This window comes from Podarcis filfolensis (genome assembly GCF_964270895.1).
Source record: "Podarcis filfolensis genome assembly, chromosome: 14".
Lineage (NCBI taxonomy): Eukaryota > Metazoa > Chordata > Lepidosauria > Squamata > Lacertidae > Podarcis > Podarcis filfolensis.
Window position 1 is genome coordinate 27591792 of NC_139616.1, and position 19416 is coordinate 27611207.

Sequence of the window (19416 nt, forward strand, 5' to 3'; positions counted from 1 at the left end):
CTGGCTCTGAATGTCTCCTTGGTACAGTGGTACCTTGGGTTAAGTACTTAATTCGTTCCGGAGGTCCGTTCTTAACCTGAAACTAACCTGAAGCACCACTTTAGCTAATGGGGCCTCCTGCTGCCGCCGCACCACCGGAGCCCGATTTCTGTTCTCATCCTGAAGCAAAGTTCTTAACCTGAAGCACTATTTCTGGGTTAGCGGAGTCTGTAACCTGAAGCGTATGTAACCTGAAGCGTATGTAACCCAAGGTACCACTGTATTCTCTGGGTTTGGGTGTTCCCATTTCAAGGAACAGAATGGAGAACACTTTATAAACAAATGGCACCCAAAAGTTGCACCCAGAGAATTTAAAGCTGGCATTTTGCAGAGTGGAGGATGGTTGTGCACTGATGCAGCATTTGCAGACACAGAAACTCACAGTGTGTGTGTCTCATTTTCTTTGCCCTGCTTTTGTGGAACTAATTTGCAACACTTGTCTCATCACAAGCCACCCAAGCCGTGGACATAAGGGCACACACGTATTGGCCCAGGAGGATGGACTAGAAACTCCCATGACCATAAAACCTTCATCCCGCCCCCTCCATTATTTGATTTAGCAGCTTCAAACGTGGGGGGAAATGCTTAGAGTGTACTTCACGTTTCAGATGGAGAAACACCCTCGCACTGTATATAGGTCTCATGATTCACACTGTCACTAAAGATTAAAAAAACCCTGTCTCATCTGGCCTGTTTTACATATAACCGAGTGTAAGAAGTATCAGCCACAGTAACAAATGTACAGTACTGTGAGAACATTAATGGAAAATGGTGTGTGGCCGTTCAAGCTGTGTCCCAATAATAATGATAATTAAACTTTTATTATTTATACCCTTGCCCATCTGACAGGGTTGCCTCAGTCACTCTGGGTGGCTTCCAACACGAACAGTATAAAATAATAAGACGTCAAACATCAAAAGTTACCCAATACTGGGCTGCCTGCTGGTGTGGGGCTGGATGGCATAAGACAGCAAGAGCAAGAAGATGGGGATGGGCGGCCACTGGCCTCGGGTGCTCAAGGCCTGGAGCCCAGTGGGTCTTCCGCCTTCTTCCCTGCACTTGGGTGTCCCCTTTGGGGAAAAGAGCACTCAACGGCGACTCCTCATCCTCGCGTGTCCCGAGGCTGCAGGCTTGCAACGGAGAACACACCCCGTGGCTGGTATGAATGAGCCTCGGGCGGGGCACGCTCCTGAGCCGCCTCCCCTTCGGCCTGCAGGGGGCGCCGCTCGTCCTCTTGCTCCACCGGAGCCACTTCTCCTTTCGTCCACCAGGGGCCGTCCTGGCGCAGCGGAGAAGCCCAGGGGACAGGAGAGCCTGACCTTGCCGCGTCCCGCCCCTGCCGCGCGCCCATTGGCTGCCTGTCGGCAGTAAACACGCGCCGATTGGCTGGGCGCGGTTCGGCGGAGCTGCCGGGTTAGGCTGTCCCGAAGGCAGGCAGGCAGGCAGGTAGGCGGGTGTGCGAGCGCGGGGCCGAGGCGCCGGCAGGGAAATAACGGGCGCGCGCCACTGGGCGCGCCCCCCACCCCCGGAGAGGAAGCGGGACGGGGCGCTCCTACGTACCCCCCCCCTCGGGGCCCCGGCTGCAATGGCTGGGGGGGAGGGGCGGGGAGAATTTCCGCGGGAGCCGCTCCTCCCCCCGCTCCGCGCACAGGAACCTCCGTGGGAGTGGGGAGCTCTCTGCGTACGAGGGGAGGAGGGGGCGCTGGCGCGGGTGGGCTGTGGGGGGCCCGTTTCTCCCCGCTCCTGAGGAACTTGCTCTCTGCTTGCAGGGATCGGGCTGGGGCCCCCAGTTGTGAACTCTTTCCCCGTATGGCGATGGCGGGCATGGAAAAGTTTTCCTCCGCCTCTCTATCCCACAGGGAGTTCCAAACGAAGCCGAGAGCTGGAAGATCCCGGCTAGGGACAAGGCAGGACTATGGAACTGCCTGCCACTAGATGTAGCCATGGTCACCGACTCAGATGGCTTCAAGAGTGGAGGTTTTAGTCATCAGAGTTACTATCCACTATGGCTAGTTTCCACCTCTGCTGTTGGAGAGCCAATGGGTGTGAGCTTCCGAAGGATAGTCACTGGGCGCCACAGGTGGGGAGCATGGTGTGGGGGCTTCTGCTGCACTCCAGGCATCCTCTGGGGCTTCCCATGGAAGCGTTTACGGGGCCAGTGTGGGAACCTGGACGCTGGTGCAGATGAGCCCCTTTAGCCTGACCCAGCAGCTGGGCTCTTCTTGGAGAATGAGAAGTGCTGGGTCAATGAGTTCTTCATCCTTGCACGCTGTGTCAAGACTGACCTTCGGCCTCTTGGGGAGCAGTCATGGCTGGCAGGTGGCATCAGCACCAGTCACTTTCCCAGCAAGTGCCAATGCAGTCCAAAGTGCGTTTTCTCAGAAGCAAGTTCCAGCCATCATCTTTTCCTTGGACCTCTGCTTCTCATGCCCAGCACTGACCCACTCTGCTCTCAAGGATCTGTGCCCTTGCAAAGAGGATATTTTAAGCTAAATGTGGGACTCCTTTAGCTCAAAATGGCCTTTTCCTTATTAAAAAATTTCTGAAGTCTGTGAGAAAAGGGGCAGTCCATTGTTAGGAATTATTAGGGAAGAGCCAGCAAAGCTGTGGTGGTCCCAAGACCTGTTTTCTTCTTCTGTGGGAGTGGCAAGGGCAGTTCTGCTTTCCACCCTGCTGTGGCTGCCAGCTTTGCAAGTTGGCATGCCCATGCCTCCCTCTCTGGCCCTGGCATCCATCAGCCTCCTTGGCAGGATGGACAGAGCTGGCGTCCTTGTCTAGCCACGTGCCTCTTTTGCGACGCTTTGTGGCTGCCATCCTCAGCACTTCCTTCTTTCCTTAGGCTGCCCAGATTGGCGAAGAGCTGGTGGCGTTTGAGGAAGCTGCCTGTGCCCTGCGAGGCTCCCTGGTGGAAGCAGCTGCCAGGCCAAGTGCCGCCTCTGCCTCCTTGATTTAGCCAGCAGCCTGAAACATGCAGCAGTGTAAGACCACCTTGCTGCTTCCTGCAGCGCTGGAGGGTTGGGTGATTCTCCCTCCCAGCTGGCTTCTGCTGCCACAGGGGAGACTCCTCTCCCTGTCCCCTTTTGATTCTGGCTTGCTTGCAGAGCGGGATGGTTGGCCACCCAGTCTGGAATGTCGTCCTGGACGACCACCATTGAGGGCGACGGCACGACTCCCAAGTTCTTTGTGGGCTCCCGAGATGACGAGGTGGACCTCCCGGGATCAGACATGAAGATGGATGAGATTGACTTCTTTGAGGATGATGAGGAGGAGGAAGAATCAGTAAGGAGCCTCCTTGTGTGGCTGGCATAGGTGCCAATGGGCTCCCTCAACATATGGCTTATGCCTGGGCCTCTGGGATGTGTGTGTGGTGTACAGATGGGAGCCTGTTGCTGTAATCTGAGAGGGAGGATCTTTTGGCTTCCCCAACTAGGCCAATTGCCCTCATGCACCTGGGGAGGCTGCAGCTCTCTTGAACAGATGCTGTTTGTTGCAAACTGGGGCACTTCTTTGCACTTGGGCAGAGGTTACCCTATTTGGGGGCTTCTGGGGGAAGGAAGAGGTGCTTCTTCCACCTTGGTAGTAATCTGCTCTTCTTACTCCCAAGGAATCCCATTTAAGGCAGTGAAACAACTCAGTGCCTATTGTGGAGAAGGCACATAGGGGGCTGCTCATGTGTCCTCTCCACTTAACTGCTTGTGGATGGGACATCTCCTTTAAGGCAGGTTCTCCCTTGGGCAACCAGCTGCCTCTTCCATTGGGCAAAGGGGAACCAACCCCCCAGTCTCCCCTTGGAGCTGCTCTTGGACCAGGGTCTGGCATTTGTGCGGCCCCTTCTTGGCTTTGTTATCCAGACTTGCTGAAGGCGCTCCTTGATGATGCAGCGGGTGGGCAGTTCCCTTCCGTGGCTCTGTGACGATCTCCTGGCATTCTCCTCAGCCTCCGGAGCGGCAGATTGTGGTGGGCATTTGTGCCATGACCAAAAAGTCCAAGTCGAAGCCCATGACACAGATCTTGGAGCGGCTGTGCAAGTTTGAATACATCACGGTGGTGATCATGGGGGAGGACGTCATCCTGAACGAGCCTGTAGAGAACTGGCCGCCCTGCGACTGCCTCATCTCCTTCCACTCCAAAGGTAGGATGCCTCCCAGGCTGCCACCCCAGCTCCTTCTCTGCCTGGTTCGTGTGCCCCCGACTGGCCAGCCTCCTCTGAGGACTGCTCCTTTTTATCTCTTGCAGGCTTCCCGCTGGACAAGGCTGTTGCTTACGCCAAGCTCCGCAGCCCTTTTTTGATCAATGACCTCAATATGCAGTATTACATCCAGGACAGGTAGGAATGCGGAGATGCTATGGAGGGGACATTGGTGGCTTAGGATAGGCTGCCTCCTAAGGCAAACTGTTGGATGGATTTAGATGAGTAGGAGAGGTTATTTATATTTTATCTCACTTGTGTGAGAATGCAGATATCTATTTCAGCTTCAAAGGTCCAGGTCCAGCATGTGTGCAGCCTAAGATAGCCTAGCCTGAGGTCTGGGTAGTGTCTTTCCTGGGCTTCCCTTCTGCTCCACAGCAGCAGAGAGGGAGGCCTGTCGGGTCATGTCACAGGGGAGAAAGGCTGGCTGGCTCGCTAAGCAGGATGATCTGTGAGATGATCTGCTAAGAAGCAGGGTCTGGCCCTGTAGCATCCTTCAGGTGGTAGCCTTGCTCTCTGGTCCGTGTCCTCTGCAGGCGGGAGGTGTACCGGATCTTGCAGCAGGAGGGAATCGACCTGCCTCGCTACGCAGTGCTCAACCGGGACCCTGACAAGCCAGACGGTGAGTCGCCTGTAAGCGGAGGGTGAAGGTGAGGATGACGACTGCAGAGTCTGAGACATGCAGATGGCAAAGGCTCCCTTCTCTTTTCTGAGCATGCAACCTCTGTCAGTGGAGCTGCTTCTGGAGCAGACAGGTGTGGTCTTGAATGCCTTCATGGTCCAAGCACCAGGGGGCTGTTCTGAGCATCCTTCTCTGGCTGGATGCTGCAATAGAGGTTTGATGGATTGCTGCATCCTGCTGCTGTTGGGGTTGTCCTGAGCTGCCACCATCCTTGCTCAGGCTCCTCTGGAGATGGTTTGGCTTGTGTCCCTGGAAGCAAGAGGGGTGAGCAGATGCCAAATAGCAGAGCCCTCTTCAGAAGGGCTGGGGAGCTTGCTGTGGCCCTCTGGACATTGTTGTTGCCTGAGGTGCCTGATGGGAATTGGGGTCCAAATGAGACACCTGGAGGTCTGCCCAGGCGCCCCATCCTTGCCCTTAAGAATGAGTGATCCTGATAAGATAAATGAAAGAGGGTAAGGATTTGCTGAATTGATTATGTAAATGGGAATGCAAAAAGGGGAGGTGTGAGGAGGTCAAGGAAACAAGCAAACGAGCTTCAAAATATCAAAAAATGGATTTTGTATTTTTCTTTTTTTCCCTTCCCTATGTATCTTTGTATTTTTTGTATTTTTCTTTTTTTTTGTCTTTCTTTTATTCTGTAAATCTCTGTTTTTTGTAAAACCCTAATAAATATCTTATAAAAAAAAAATAAGAATGAGTGATCCTGAGGCAGCCCTTGTCTCCTCCTTGCAGCCAGCCACCCATCCTCCCTGTAGGGACTTCATATTTTTGTTTCATTCCCCTTTTTCCTCCGAGGACCCCAAAGAAATGTCCATGCCCCCCCTGCCCCATTCAGGCTGAGTGAAAGGAGGTCAGTCCAGGCCTTGTTCCACAGCCTAAGTGCTGCACCACCATATATAAAAGCCTGATGATTTTATAATTTTTGTGGTGCCTACATGATTTTATTGCTGTGGTTTTTTAAAATGAGCCGGTGATTTACGAATACTCCTATAAATAAAGCCTCAACTCCACCTACTTGCCTCCTTTGCAGGGCAGAGACTGACTTCACCATCTGTATCTCTGTACGGGGGAAGCAGTGGGGCTGCCTGGCTCTGTGGGGAGGGGCAGGGGCTGGAGGGCTTGGGTAGCATCTTCCACCCACACAAAAAAACCGTGGCTGTGCTTTTGCTGCAGAATGCAACCTCGTGGAGGGGGAGGACCACGTGGAGGTCAACGGGGCCATTTTCCCCAAGCCCTTTGTGGAGAAGCCGGTCAGTGCTGAGGACCACAATGTCTACATCTACTATCCCACCTCAGCTGGTGGGGGCAGCCAGCGCCTTTTCCGCAAGGTGAGCAGGGTGGGAGGGTAAAGCTGGGAGCCCAGCTGGATTTGGCCTCTTGGTGCTGCAAGAGAGGAAGAGAGAGAGTTTGTCGGATTGGCTGATGGGATTCTTGGATGCTTACTGTGGTTCTAGGGTGATAGAGGCCCCAGTGGGACTGTCCAGAGGTGAAAGGCCACAAGGCCTGCCCCCCACTCTGTTTTCTGGTGCTGCTTGGCCAGAATGGGTTTGGAACAGGGCAGGGCACTTGTTCTGAAGGGCTGACAATTGCCCCTTGACTGGGGAAGGGGAGTTCTGCAGCCCTGCCCCCCCGCCAGCACCTCCACCCCAGACATGCACCCCACTCCCACTGTTTGAATTCCCCGCTTCTTTCAGATTGGGAGCCGCAGCAGCGTCTACTCCCCTGAGAGCAACGTGCGGAAAACTGGCTCGTACATTTACGAGGAGTTCATGCCCACAGATGGCACAGATGTCAAGGTAGGGCCTTGAGGGGAGAGGGGCAGAGACGCCACCTGATCTCGGAGGCTGCCGGGGAGGGACAAGGGTGTAACTTCTCGACTTTGGTGGCTCAGGTGTACACGGTTGGCCCAGACTACGCCCACGCAGAGGCCCGAAAGTCCCCGGCTCTCGATGGGAAGGTGGAACGGGATAGCGAAGGGAAAGAAATCCGCTACCCTGTGATGCTGACGGCTATAGAGAAGCTGGTGGCCCGGAAAGTCTGTGTGGCTTTCAAGGTTGGTGTTGCTTCTCCTGCTGAGGAGTCCCTTGTGCCCCTCTGTCTCCGAGGCCTGGGCGTATTGGGGGCAGAGCTTTGGAAGAAGGCCCAGCTGAGTAGTAGGGGCCCTGTTCTTGCTCCTCCTTGGCTCCAGCACCTTCTGGTTGAGGTTCCTCAGAGCCACCACTGAGGGGTCCTTAAGCCCTCTTGGGAGGCCTGCCAAAGGGTCATGGTGCTGCTCCTGACCTCAGTGGCTGCAAGCGGGGGGCAGGGAGGCTTCTCCTTGCACCACTGCCTCCTCCTCCTCCTCCTGCTTGGCTTGGTTCTGCCTGTGGCACCTGATGAGCACGTTGGCTGCTTTAACTCTTCCCGTGCCCCCCCCCATTTCGCCCCTGCAGCAGACAGTGTGCGGCTTCGACCTCCTGCGGGCCAACGGCCACTCCTTTGTCTGCGATGTCAACGGCTTCAGTTTTGTGAAGAATTCCATGAAATATTACGACGACTGCGCCAAGATCCTGGGGTGGGTTGCGCTTTGTCGTTCCTGCTTTTCCTTGGGTGGTATGTTCCTCCCACATGGGAAGATGGTATGCCCTGGGTGGGGGACCTGCCTGAGGCAGCTACCAGGATGGGAAGGTCCGAAGTGGGTCTCTGACCAGGTCTGGCTCCTCTCTCTCTCCCTGCCAGGAACATTATTATGCGTGAACTGGCTCCCCAGTTCCAGATCCCCTGGTCCATCCCCACGGAGGCAGAGGACATCCCCATCGTGCCCACCACCTCGGGGACAATGTGAGTGTCTTTGGGCTGGGTATTTCTGCTGTGGCTTCTGGGGCATTTTTAGATTTTACTCTTGGCAAGCGTTCTTACTTGCCACTCCTTAGAGCAGCGTTTCTCAACCTGTGGGTTCCCAGATATTGTTGAACTACAACTCCCATCACCCCTAGCTAGCAAGGCCAGAGCTCAGGGATGATGGGAGTTGTAGTCCAACAACATCTGGGGACCCACAAGTTGAGAAAGACTGCCTTAGAGGATGGTGGACTGGCTCTCAGAGCTCTGGCCTTGATTGGAGAGGAGGGAGAAGAGGACGGAGGCCATCCTTGGGTGGGACTACGTGGAGTGGGGTTGTCCACTGCCCTTCTGTCGCCTCTGGTGGGCAACTGCAGAGCAAAGTTTTTCAAAGCTCACCATCTTCTTGCGCAGCCTTCAACATATTCTGCACCTTTGCAAGCTTCAAAGCTGTCCTTGCTTGGGGAGGGAGTTTACCTCTGCTAAGCATGGCTATTTTGAGAGTGGGGCAGCCTGAGATGGGTATCTTTTGCCACAGGATGGAGCTGCGCTGTGTGATTGCGGTTATACGGCATGGTGACCGGACCCCCAAGCAGAAGATGAAGATGGAAGTGAAGCACCCCAGGTAAGAAGAGCCCCCCCCCCGGGGCTACACTCTGGGTGAGTGTTTGTGCAGCCTCTTCTCTGAGAGTAGGGCTAGGCGATATCGGTTTTCAACATCTGTGATTTATCCCCAGCTAAACACTGTGCTATACTGATATATCACAGTGTCTGAAATAAGGATGGAGCTACATAGAGAAATTGGTTGGCTTCACGGTTTCCCCCACATTTTGATTTTTGCATAGCATGCAAGCACACACATCATCATTTGTAATATACTGATAGGTCAAAAACTATGAAACCAATATCATGGTATGGGGTTCAAACTGGTTCTGGATGATACATTGATATATTGCCCAACCCTAGTCTTTAGTTGGTTTCCCTTAAACGCTTCATCTCCCCTGAGCAGCAGCATAAGCAGCCACCTCATTCTGGACCTTGTCCAGCTCTGCATTTCCCAGCCCTTTCCTTCTCAGACCCTGGACCCCCTCTAACTTTGCTGCCAGGTTCTTTGCGTTGTTTGAGAAGTACGAGGGCTACAAGGCTGGGAAGCTGAAGCTGAAGAAGCCAGAGCAGCTTCAGGTGAGGAGGACTGGCGGCTGGTGGGGCCAGGGACCCTGGGGCACCTCTGCCTTTGCCTTCCTGGCTTGGGCTTTGCTGTGCAGGGGGGACCTCAACTCACTGGCCTGGCTGTTGGGGGCTGGCATGTGGGTCTGTGGGGTGTAGGGAGGTGGTGAGGCCGAGGGCCAGGTGTGGGGAGCACATGGCCGTCTGGGCCCAGAGGATGTGCTCGGCTGCCCTGCCAACCCAGCCAACCCTTTGCCCTGGGCAGGAAGTGCTGGACATCGCCCGCCTGCTGGTGCTGGAGGAGGGAGCTCATGAGGACTCTGAGGCCGAGGAGCAGAAATCCAAGCTGGAGCAGCTCAAAACTGTGCTGGAGATGTGAGAAGAGGGGTGGGTGTGGGTGGGAGCAGGTGGCTTGATGGGCCCCCAGTTCCTGATTTTGAACAAGAGCTCCGGGAGGGTAAGGTCCAGCGGCATTCCCTGCCCTCCCCACACTCTACTGGGGTGGTTTCCTCTACTTGGCACCCAGCAGTTCATGGCACCTGGTGGCTGTGCCCTTAGAAGTCCCAGCCCCTTGTGAACCTGTCTGACACCTCCTCCTCAGGATCTCCCTCTTGGCATGCAGCAGTGGGTGGCCTGGGTGGCGAAGGAGGGAGGAAGGGGCCTGGCTTAGCTGCAGTTATCAAGGGAAGCCCTTCCAAGCCCCTGCTTCTTCTCTCTCCTCCCGGCAGGTACGGGCACTTCTCTGGCATCAACCGCAAAGTACAGCTGACCTATCTGCCCCACGGGCGCTCCAAAGCATCCAGCGAAGAGGAAGGCAGGTATCTGGCTCCTGCGGGGGCTGCGGGTGCCTCAGGCCTGGTGCTGGCAGGAGTGGGGGGCGGGTAGGAGTTTGCACCCTACCTATCGCTGGCCCAATGCCACCTTGGTTGAGCTGGGCCTTCCATCTCCTGGCCCTGCCCCGCTTCTCTGTGGCAGTGTAGCTGAGCAGGAGGGGCTTTCATTTCCTTGACTTGCTGGAGTGTTGTGGCACTTAAGAGGATAAGCTGCATAGGGCGACAAGTCCACCGCACGTATTTGCACGTGTTAATTTTACTTAGAGGAATTCTTCCTTGCCTTTTGCCGCAATGTCCCATTGTTGGGTTCCAACAATGTAGTATAAAAATGGATGAAAGCAGATATAATTATAGGGAGAGCCCCAGCAAGTCCAAGCGTTCCAAATGGAACAGAACTGATTCCACAAGACCTTCACTGTCAGAGGCAAAGAGGTGTAGATGGCAAAAGCTGTGTACGAAGGCACCAGGTGCTCCTCCTTCTCCAAAACTTGGAGGGAGGTGGAACTGCCAATCTTAGCACCTGAGAGGACCTGTAGGCATGGAGGCCGTCTTTCAGACATTTGGGACTTACAGAAGCCCCTTGAATGGAAATGAACTAACAGCCAGCGCAGCTGTTTTAACGTAGGGGTTATATGAGGTCTGAACAAACCCCAGCCAGTACTTTGGCTGCTGCATTTTGGACCAGTTTAATCGTCTTCAGGGACAACCCCACCAGAGCATGGATAAGCATGGCCAAGTCCCCTGTCCCAGAGGGGCTGTAGCTGGCAAGTCAGCCAGAGGTGGAAATAAGCATTCCTGGCCACCAAGGTCACCTGAACCTCCAGTAACCGTGACCTGGGAGCACCCCCAAGCTATGAGCCTGTTCCTTCCAGGGGACTGCAGCCCCCTTCAGTGGAAGTCATTGCCCCACCTCCAGACTTGGGAACTCTGAACGCAGAACTCCTCCAACATCTCTTTAGGATTTTGAGTGCTCTGTCAACACAGAATCCTCGGCCAGAAGCCGTGGGTGGGGCTTTGGGCATGGCTCCTGTGGCCTCCCCCCACCTAGTTCCCAGCAAGCAAGACTGACACCCACTTTGGTCCCGCCTTCCTGACTGTGGTGGTGGGGAGGCCATAGTGGCTGCTGACCTCCCTCCTGGGGATACAGGGTCTGACTCTTGACTCTCTGCTGCCTCCAGAGGCCCGCAAGGAAGCCTCCCCGTCTCTGCTGCTGGTGCTGAAGTGGGGAGGCGAGCTGACTCCCGCCGGGAGAGTGCAAGCTGAGGAGCTGGGGAGAGCCTTCCGCTGCATGTACCCAGGGGGCCAAGGTGAGGCCAGGCGTGGTGGGCACGGTAGTGTGATGGGAGGGGGAGCCGGGTTTGGCCCGGATGCCTCCATGCCTCAGCCACTATCCTTTGACCTTGAGGCTCTCCTCCCACCTGCCAGGGGACTACGCTGGCTTCCCAGGATGCGGCCTCCTTCGCCTGCACAGCACTTACCGCCACGACCTCAAGATTTACGCCTCCGATGAGGGCAGAGTCCAGATGACTGCAGCTGCCTTTGCAAAGGTCCTTGCAATCTCTGTCTTCCCAGTGACTGGGGGTGGGGGGGGTACCTCTTGACCTGGCTGTATCCTCTTGCAGTGCTGCTGTGGGTGCAGTGGCAGCTGAGCCAAGGCCTCCTGGGGATGACTGCTGCTCTTGCCTGCGGCCAGGCCAAGATGGCTTTCGTTCCAAAGGACCAAGCAATGATCTGTGCCGCTCCCTTACCACCACCAGCAGCAGGTGCTAAGGCCTGTGCCCCATCCCATTTCGCTCTGCAGGGCCTCCTTGCACTGGAGGGGGAGCTGACACCCATCTTGGTCCAGATGGTGAAGAGTGCCAACATGAACGGCCTGCTGGACAGCGACAGTGACTCCCTCAGCAGCTGCCAGCACCGGGTGAAAGCTCGCCTCAGGGAGATCATGCAGAAGGACGCCAACTTTGGGGAGGAGGACTTTGAGAAGGTGAGGAGGACAGGCAGCTAGGCAGGCTGGCTGGCTGGCTGGCTGGCAGGAGCCACTGGTAAAGGGGAGGGCAGCTCCCTGGGCCAGGCCAGCTCAAGGCTTTGGCTCTTGCATCAAAGGAAAGAACTTTAGCTTTCGTGGGACCTGGTGCTGGCAGTGAGGCTGGGAGTGAGGAGGTATATCCTATCAGCCACTCACTGCCATGCCAATTGGAGTGGGACTTCACATCGGTGATTTGGCCAGTGTCCCTTGGCATGATGGGTAGGCAGGTGAGTAGAAGGGCCTTCCAGCAGGCGAACTTCCTGCTCATTCAAACAAACTTCTAGTCCTGATGATGCAGGGGGAGCCTGTCTTCCCCTCTGGAAAGCTTTGGGAAAATGGGCATCAAGGCTGCAGGATCTGGGAGGAGCGAATGTTGGTCATATGGCACCCTGAGGGAGACAAAATTTGCCCCCCCCCAATATTTCATATTCATTATTTTTTTGGTACAGTTGCTTTTTTAATGGATCTTCTCAGTCGGTATCTGTATAAATACAGATTATGATTATCATGCACGGGGGGCAGGGAGGGAACCACCTGCACCACCCTAAATCTGGCATTGATCCAGGGCAGGGTTGGGGGAAAATAACTTTGCATTGTTGGTGGGTTATTTCTAAGGGCGGGGGGACAGCATGTGGTAAAGCAGGGAATTGCACCTTCACTGATCTTAAAAAACAAACAAACCCTCTCTGAATATTGGCTTAGCAGTCTTGAAGCAGGTTTCTAAGAAAAAAGGGACAAAATAAAAGATAAAGCATGCAGCTAGTCCTCAAGAGTGTGGCGTTTCTAAAAGCCATAGGTTACCACTAGAAGCCCAAAGGCATCCAGAGAGGGAGCCAGCACCAGTTGGCGCTTGTGGGGGTGGCTGAGCCAGAGTTTGTGGAGGGGAGGGAATGACTTGCAGAGTCCTCTCCACATTGGGAGGGGGAACTGCTGGCTGGGCTCATGCTTCAGTTACCCTTTTGCTCTGATCCTGCCTTCAGCTGGCACCCACGGGCAGCATCTCACTCGTCAAGTCCATGAGCATCATCCAGAACCCTGTGGAGATCTGTGACCGGGTCTTTGCCCTGATTGAGAGCCTCACATCCCAGATACAAAAACGCCTGGAGGACCCCAAGTCTGCGGGTAGGGAGTGTGCATTGCACCATAATAACATTGTGTTGTTTGAAGCTACTGGAAGCATAATAACTGACTTCTTTTGGAAGAAATTGTTGTCCAGGCCCATTGAAATATCATTCAAACTTTTACTTGCAGAACTTGCTTCATAACAGAATTAAAACATCAAATATACAAATAAAACATCCATACATTTTCTTGTGTTGTCTGGCACAGACTCAGCATCTTAGAAATACAGCCATACCTCGGAATTCAAACACCTTGCGAGTCAAACGTTTTGGCTCCTGAACCCCACAAACTTGGAATTGAGTGTTCCAGTTTGCAAATGTTCTTTGGAACCCAAACATCTAACGCAGGTTCCACAGCTTCCGATTGGCTGCAGGAAGCTCCTACAGCCAATCGGAAGCTGCACCTTGGTTTCTGAACATTTTGGAAGTCAAACGGACTTCTGAAACGGATTCCGTTCAAATTCTGAGGTACGACTGTAAAAGATAACTTCAAAAATCAAAGCAGTGTGTAGGGCAGGGAGATAGCTTGGCAGTTTGTGTTTGTGTGTGTGAGCACCTTAGTCCTTCATCGGTCCTTGTGTGAGTGTCCTAACCTTCCCCCCGTTCCGTGGGTGGGATGACTGATGCTGCTGCTGATTCCTCAGACCTGCAGCTGTACCATAGTGAGACGCTCGAGCTGATGCTTCAGCGCTGGAGGAAACTGGAGCAGGATTTCCGCCTGAAGAACCGGCGCTATGACATCAGCAAGATCCCCGACATCTATGACTGCGTCAAGTACGACGTGCAGCACAATGCAGCTCTCAAGCTGGAGGGCACCTCTGAGTTGTTCCGGCTCTCCAAGTCCCTGGCGGATGTTGTCATCCCCCAGGTAAGGCCTGGCTTTGTGAGGGAGGGTGTGGTGGTGGCATGGGGCTTTTGGGTTGCCCTGAGCTGAGTCCCTTCCTGCTTCCCCAGGAATATGGCATTAAGAAACAAGAGAAGCTGGAGATAGCTGTGGGCTTCTGCCTGCCTCTCATCCGGAAGATCCAGCTGGACCTGCAGAGGACCCACGAGGATGAGTCTGTCAACAAGCTGCACCCCCTGTAAGGACCACCCCTCATATTTTTATACAACTTAAATCTCCTTACTAGTTATAAATAGAAGAGTCACTGAAAGTTGTGACTGTCCGTTTCTCTTGTTTTAAGTTTTTAAAAATAATTTTTATTGAATTTTCAAATTGTATCAACAAATTTTCCACAAATCTTAATGAAACAATTTATATATCCATATTTCTCCCCTCCCCACTTTTTGACTTGCCCCGTATTTCCGTATTGGTTTATTAAACAATTTCTATACCCTGCTGGTTTTATCTCTTATATAGTTGTGAAAGTTTAGTCAAAACCTGCCAATGAGTCCAACAAATCTTTATACTGTCTTTTTATATAGTTTATAAATGGTTCCCACTTATTTTAATGGTTCCTTTGTTTTAATTTTATCATCTCCTTGATGCAATTCTAATAACTCTTAATAGGTTAACCATTTCTCTTTGCCTGTCAACTCTTTTCTGTAGATAGCTTCTTGTGGTGAAATCCATTTGGGGGTGGGTGGGTGTTTGTGCATAAGACATTTACTTTAACTGTATCATACCACAAATGCCCATGCCATCCAAACCTTGTCGCATCCTTCTAATTCCAAAAGTTTCTCAATGTCATCCATTCCTTCATTCATCCTAAGCAACAAGCTACAAAATACAATTTCAAGTCAGGCAAGCCCTATCCTCTTTTCCCCTTTGCATCTTGCAGAACTTCAGATTTAACTCATGTTTTCCCCTGCCATACAAACGTAAATAAAGATTTTTGCCATTGTTTAAATGGTATATCAGTGGTCAAAATAGATATTGTTTGAAACAAAAAAATCTCATTCTAAGCAAGACATTCATCTTTGTCACAGAAATCCTGCCTAACTTGACAATTTTAGTTTCTCCCATCTTGATATATCTTGTTTAATTTCAGCCCATGTCTTAACATAATTATTTTGAAACGACATACAATTCGCATTTGTCATGGTTATACCCAAATACTTTACTTTTTTATTAATTTGAAACCCCGTTTTCTCCATCAAAATCTTTGGGTCTTCAGTTGTCATATTCTTTATTAGCATTTTCATTTTCTGGTGATTAGCCTTAAAGCATGCTAGCGTACCAAACTCATTTAATTTATCCATAAAAGTCTCTGCTCCCTGTAGTGGATTTTCCAAAACTATCATCAAATCATCGGCAAATGCCTGTAACTTACAAGTTTCTTTTTAAATCTTTGCTCCCCAAATTCTTTTGTCTTGCCTAGTGTCTCTAAACAAATCTTCCAAGACCAAATTGCAGAGTAATGGGGACAGTGATTGCCCTCTTTCCAAAAGACGTCTGTCTTTTCCTCCTTGTGAATCTGCGTTGGCCTCCAAGCCCTCTTGGTTGACAGAACTCCCAGAATTATTGGTGAGCTTTTGGTCCCCTCACTGCTTTGACTGCTCTGCTTCCAGGTACTCGAGGGGAGTCCTGTCTCCAGGGCGCCATGTCCGGACACGCTTGTACTTCACCAGCGAGAGCCACGTCCACTCCCTGCTCAGCATCTTCCGCTATGGGGGCCTCCTGGATGTACGTGAGCCAGAGCCAGCCATGGTGTTGTGTGTGTGTTTTGGCCATGGAGAGGGGCTGACCCGGGGCTCTCCAGTGCCCTCTGCTGAAGGGGGAACCCTTTGTCTCCTGATAACTCTGGCAGCGCCCTCTACTGGTGGCTCCAGAGTCAGCCTTGAATTTCGTTCAAGAGTCTGGAGGGTGGGCCCAAACTGTCCTCCAAACACGGGGGGTGGGGGACACACACAGGAAGATGCTCCCTGCAACCTATTCCTCTGAGCCATCCTTGGAAGACTTGCTCAGTAGGTTCACCTCCCTGGTTTGACCCAATAGTCACTGAATATCATTTATAGACGTGCTTTTCAGGTGAACCCACAAAGCAGTTTACATAGGAATACTTAACCAGTCAGCCTCCATTAAGACTTTATAATGGGAAGGCCAAGGCCAGCTACCAAGGGAAGAGAGCACCTTCTGCCATTAGGGCAAGGGTGTCTTTGGGCAGCTCAGGGGGGCAGCTATGGGAGGAAGAGGCTACTCCATGGACAGTGTGTGTGTGTGTGTGTGTGTGTGTGTGTGTGTGTGTTGGTGAGTCAAGCCACTTGCTTCGGCTAGACGGTCACCTGGATTTTGGCATGTCGTGAGAATTGGTTGGAGCTGGTTCATCTGAAAGGGTCCACAGCACAGTGGGTTTTTTGGCCAATGATAGGAAGAAAAGCTGTGGGCTGTGAAGTCTGTCTTGTGCTGAACCCCTTCAGGAGGTTTTATGCGAAATTCATTGGGGGGAGGAGTGCTAGACCCCTTCCATTTCCCTTCAAGGCTGAGCCTGCCCCTTCCAGGCCCTTTAATCCTGCTGCCCTGGTCCTCCTCTTGCCTTTCAGGAATCAAAAGACCCTCAATGGCAGAGGGCCATGGACTACCTGAGCGCCATCTCGGAGCTGAACTACATGACGCAGATTGTCATCATGCTCTACGAGGACAACAACAAGGTGAGGTAGCAGAGGAGGAGGAAGCTGGCGGGTGGTGGTGGGGTGAAGCCGAGTGGCCAAGCCACTGTGACTTCTTCTCCAGCAGAGCCTCACTGCTCTCTTGGCAGGACCCTTCCTCTGAGGAGAGGTTCCACGTGGAGCTGCACTTCAGCCCAGGGGTGAAGGGCTGTGAGGAGGACGGCAGCGCCCCGGCAGGCTCTGGTTTCCGCCCGGCTTCCGCAGAGGTGAGTCCATGGCCTCTGAGGCTGCTGGGAACAAAGCCACTTGTATTTTTTTTTTTTTTTTTAAATAATATTTATTGAAGTTTCCAAAATACAGAAAGAGAAGAAAAGAAATTATGAAGATACATTCAGAACCTTATTTTCAAACATCCACTTTCTGGGACTCCCCCCTTCCCCCACCCCTACCGTATTCCCCTTTCATATTGTTGTTTCCACAAGTTCTATTTCTGATTTAAAGCACAATTTATATACCCCATTGTTCAAATTTAAATTTATACAAACCTTATGCAACACCCTTGATAAAAAAAAAAGCAAAAGATCTCTCCCCATAGCCCACCCCCTTTTCTTTCCACAATGTCCCCCTTTTTTCCCATTAAAGTAAAAGCACACAGAATAAAAGTATAAAAAAATAAAAAATATATTAGAAAAAAGAAAACCAATTCAGAAAATAGTTGCAAGCCTTTGGATTCTAATTCTCCCTCCCCTTCCCCGGTTTAATTTCCCTTATCCTCCAATCTATGTTTCCAGCCTGGAAATCTTAAGTCCATCAATCCCATTTTTCCCCCAACTCCTTGCAGAATTATTTCCCATTTCTAGGATTACTTTCTTTAAAAATTAATTCCTAAATCTTTAAAAATGTCAAATTATAAAGTTCCCCCCATTGTTCTTTCAAGGTTATAGTCCAGCTTCCTCTTGTTCCGCTGCTAAAACTTTCTTATTCAGAAGTTTAGTAACTCTACATGGGTTGTTGTTATTCAGGAACAAAAACTTGCGTTCAGTCCCTTCCTTCTTCAGTAAGGTATTCTGTTGTCTCCTTTTAGTCTAAACACCCTGTAGACAAGATTCAGTTTCCGTTTTGCAGCTTTCCCAGGAGATAACCAGTTCTGTGAAATTCCGGAGTGTTGTATTTTTCCCGGCTTACGCCCATCTTTGTAATGTCCCGAAACTCCTCTAGGGGGGTTGTTGTAACTTTGTTTCCAAAAATCCGATTGTTCTCCGTATTTTCGCCATTTTGTATTCAAGTCTTAACAAATTATATCAAGTTGTAACAAATTTGACCAGCAAGGTCCTTGTAATAAAATCCTCTTTAATATTCCGACTTTGACAGCTACTTTGACAGCTGTCAAAATCACCGGCTCTTTTCACCAGGCTCACTCCTCAATCGCCCCGGTTCCCAGGGAGGGGGGTGCATTTTCCTTCTCCTTCAATTCTTCCTCCAGCACAATTCTTGTACTTTCCCATCATGGAATTCTTAATTTAGCAAAGATACCGTTCTTTTTGGGCCTTGGCTTCCCAATCCTTGTTTTAAAATGTCTACAATAGGGAGGGGGACTGACTTCCTTTTTAGATCCCCCCCCGCTCGTCTCAAATCCAAAAAATTTTTCTTCTTTTAAACCCGATTTCCAATTTACTCACGGGTTGTTGTTAAAAGTCCAAATTCTCAATGGAAGAAGTCAGCGCTCTCCGCCGGATGGCATGCGGCTTCGCTCGGCAGGGATGGCAGAGGACTCAAAGCACCACGCTTCTCCCCGGCACCCGATCCGTAGCCTTTAAAAAGGCTCCTTCACGAGTCGGGAGGGCGCTAGCGGTGCTAGCCGAGTCTCCAAGTCCACGGCCCCCGTGGCCGTGGTTTCTAAGGGTCCCCGCATCGCCGGTGCGGTAAAACCCAGCCCCTGCCGAGCCGGCTCCCTCCGGAGCTCGGAGGGAGTCCGCCATTCGGCGATGGCGCCAACCCGGAAGTCGGAACAAAGCCACTTGTAAGGCAGCTGGCCTGACCAGTCCCTGTTGCTCCCAGACAGTGCTGGAATGGCCGTCTGCTGGGAAGGTGGGATGAAGGGCAGCTCTGACCTGATCTGACGCAGGTGCTGAGAGATCCCTTCCGACTAACAGAGGAGGGAGAGAGAGGGTGGACGCTGCCTCTCTGGGGTGTTTCGCTCAGCTCTGAGGAAAGAGGTTCTGCTACCCATTTTACCTCAGGCTAACGGTGGAGGCACGTCCAAGTGACTGAAGGTGCCTTGTTTGAATTCTGCATTATCACAATGGTAATATTACTAGAAAGAAAGTCTCTGTCCTCCCCTGGCTGACCTCTTTCCTCACAATGTGGGGCAGGGGGGAGACTTTCCCAGCCCAAAGGCTCCCTTCCCTCCTGGGCCCACATGCCATTAGTGGGCGGGACCAAAACCTAAGCAGAGGATGCAAATTTCCCCTTTGTACAGTAGGCCCATTTCTGTACACCTTCATACACAGAGCCTGTTCTGGATACAGGCATGCGAGAGGCAGAAACCCTTGTGCAACACAGGGCCAGTCTGGGATGTGGCTTGGGGAGCATGCCAGGGGCCAGAGAAAGAAGCCCAGAGGGCCATTGCATTCTACCCCAGGCCTGAGGTTCCCATCTCTGCATCACTGCCTCCAGCCTCCTTTTCGCTGCCTAAAGTTTCCCCTCACTTCCAGCTCTCAGCCCAAGGCAATGTCCCTTACACACCCACCCCCTTGTGCTGCTTTCCTGCAGAAGGAAGCCAAGAAGCCGGAGGAGGGGAGCCTGGAGGAGCTGGCCAAGCCCAAGGCCATTGTGGAGATGGACCAAGCCCAGCACCTCTCCTCTCCGCCCCTGGAACCCATCTACGTCCAGCGGAGATCCCCTCTCATCCGCAACCGCAAGACTGGCTCCATGGAGGTAGAGGGGCTAGACAGGCTGTGTGTGTGTGTGTGTGTGTGTGTGTGTGTGTGTTT

At 52.3% G+C, this 19416-nt stretch overlaps 1 protein-coding gene across 11 annotated transcripts in view; it reads left to right on the top strand.

Annotated features, from left to right (window-relative positions):
• The first annotated feature begins 1416 nt into the window (after positions 1-1416).
• The window catches only part of PPIP5K1 (diphosphoinositol pentakisphosphate kinase 1), a 29057-nt gene continuing 11057 nt past the window's right edge, over positions 1417-19416 (top strand). For 3 of the 11 annotated variants that reach the window (XM_083587167.1, XM_083587171.1, XM_083587168.1), the window contains exons 1-25: positions 1428-1485; positions 2879-3017; positions 3141-3318; positions 3976-4171; positions 4276-4366; positions 4765-4850; positions 6084-6238; positions 6605-6706; positions 6802-6963; positions 7343-7464; positions 7629-7730; positions 8266-8352; positions 8834-8909; positions 9160-9269; positions 9623-9708; positions 10906-11034; positions 11153-11274; positions 11529-11711; positions 12734-12875; positions 13519-13742; positions 13829-13956; positions 15386-15500; positions 16358-16465; positions 16573-16689; positions 19196-19360. In XM_083587167.1, the coding sequence (XP_083443293.1) occupies positions 3169-3318; positions 3976-4171; positions 4276-4366; positions 4765-4850; positions 6084-6238; positions 6605-6706; positions 6802-6963; positions 7343-7464; positions 7629-7730; positions 8266-8352; positions 8834-8909; positions 9160-9269; positions 9623-9708; positions 10906-11034; positions 11153-11274; positions 11529-11711; positions 12734-12875; positions 13519-13742; positions 13829-13956; positions 15386-15500; positions 16358-16465; positions 16573-16689; positions 19196-19360 (2958 nt within the window). In that variant the 5' untranslated portion in view covers positions 1428-1485; positions 2879-3017; positions 3141-3168. Of the gene's footprint in view, positions 2535-2878; positions 3018-3140; positions 3319-3975; positions 4172-4275; positions 4367-4764; positions 4851-6083; positions 6239-6604; positions 6707-6801; positions 6964-7342; positions 7465-7628; positions 7731-8265; positions 8353-8833; positions 8910-9159; positions 9270-9622; positions 9709-10905; positions 11035-11152; positions 11275-11528; positions 11712-12733; positions 12876-13518; positions 13743-13828; positions 13957-15385; positions 15501-16357; positions 16466-16572; positions 16690-19195; positions 19361-19416 lie in introns of all 11 variants that reach the window. The other 8 variants (XM_083587174.1, XM_083587176.1, XM_083587173.1 and 5 more) reach the window with 7 other exon arrangements.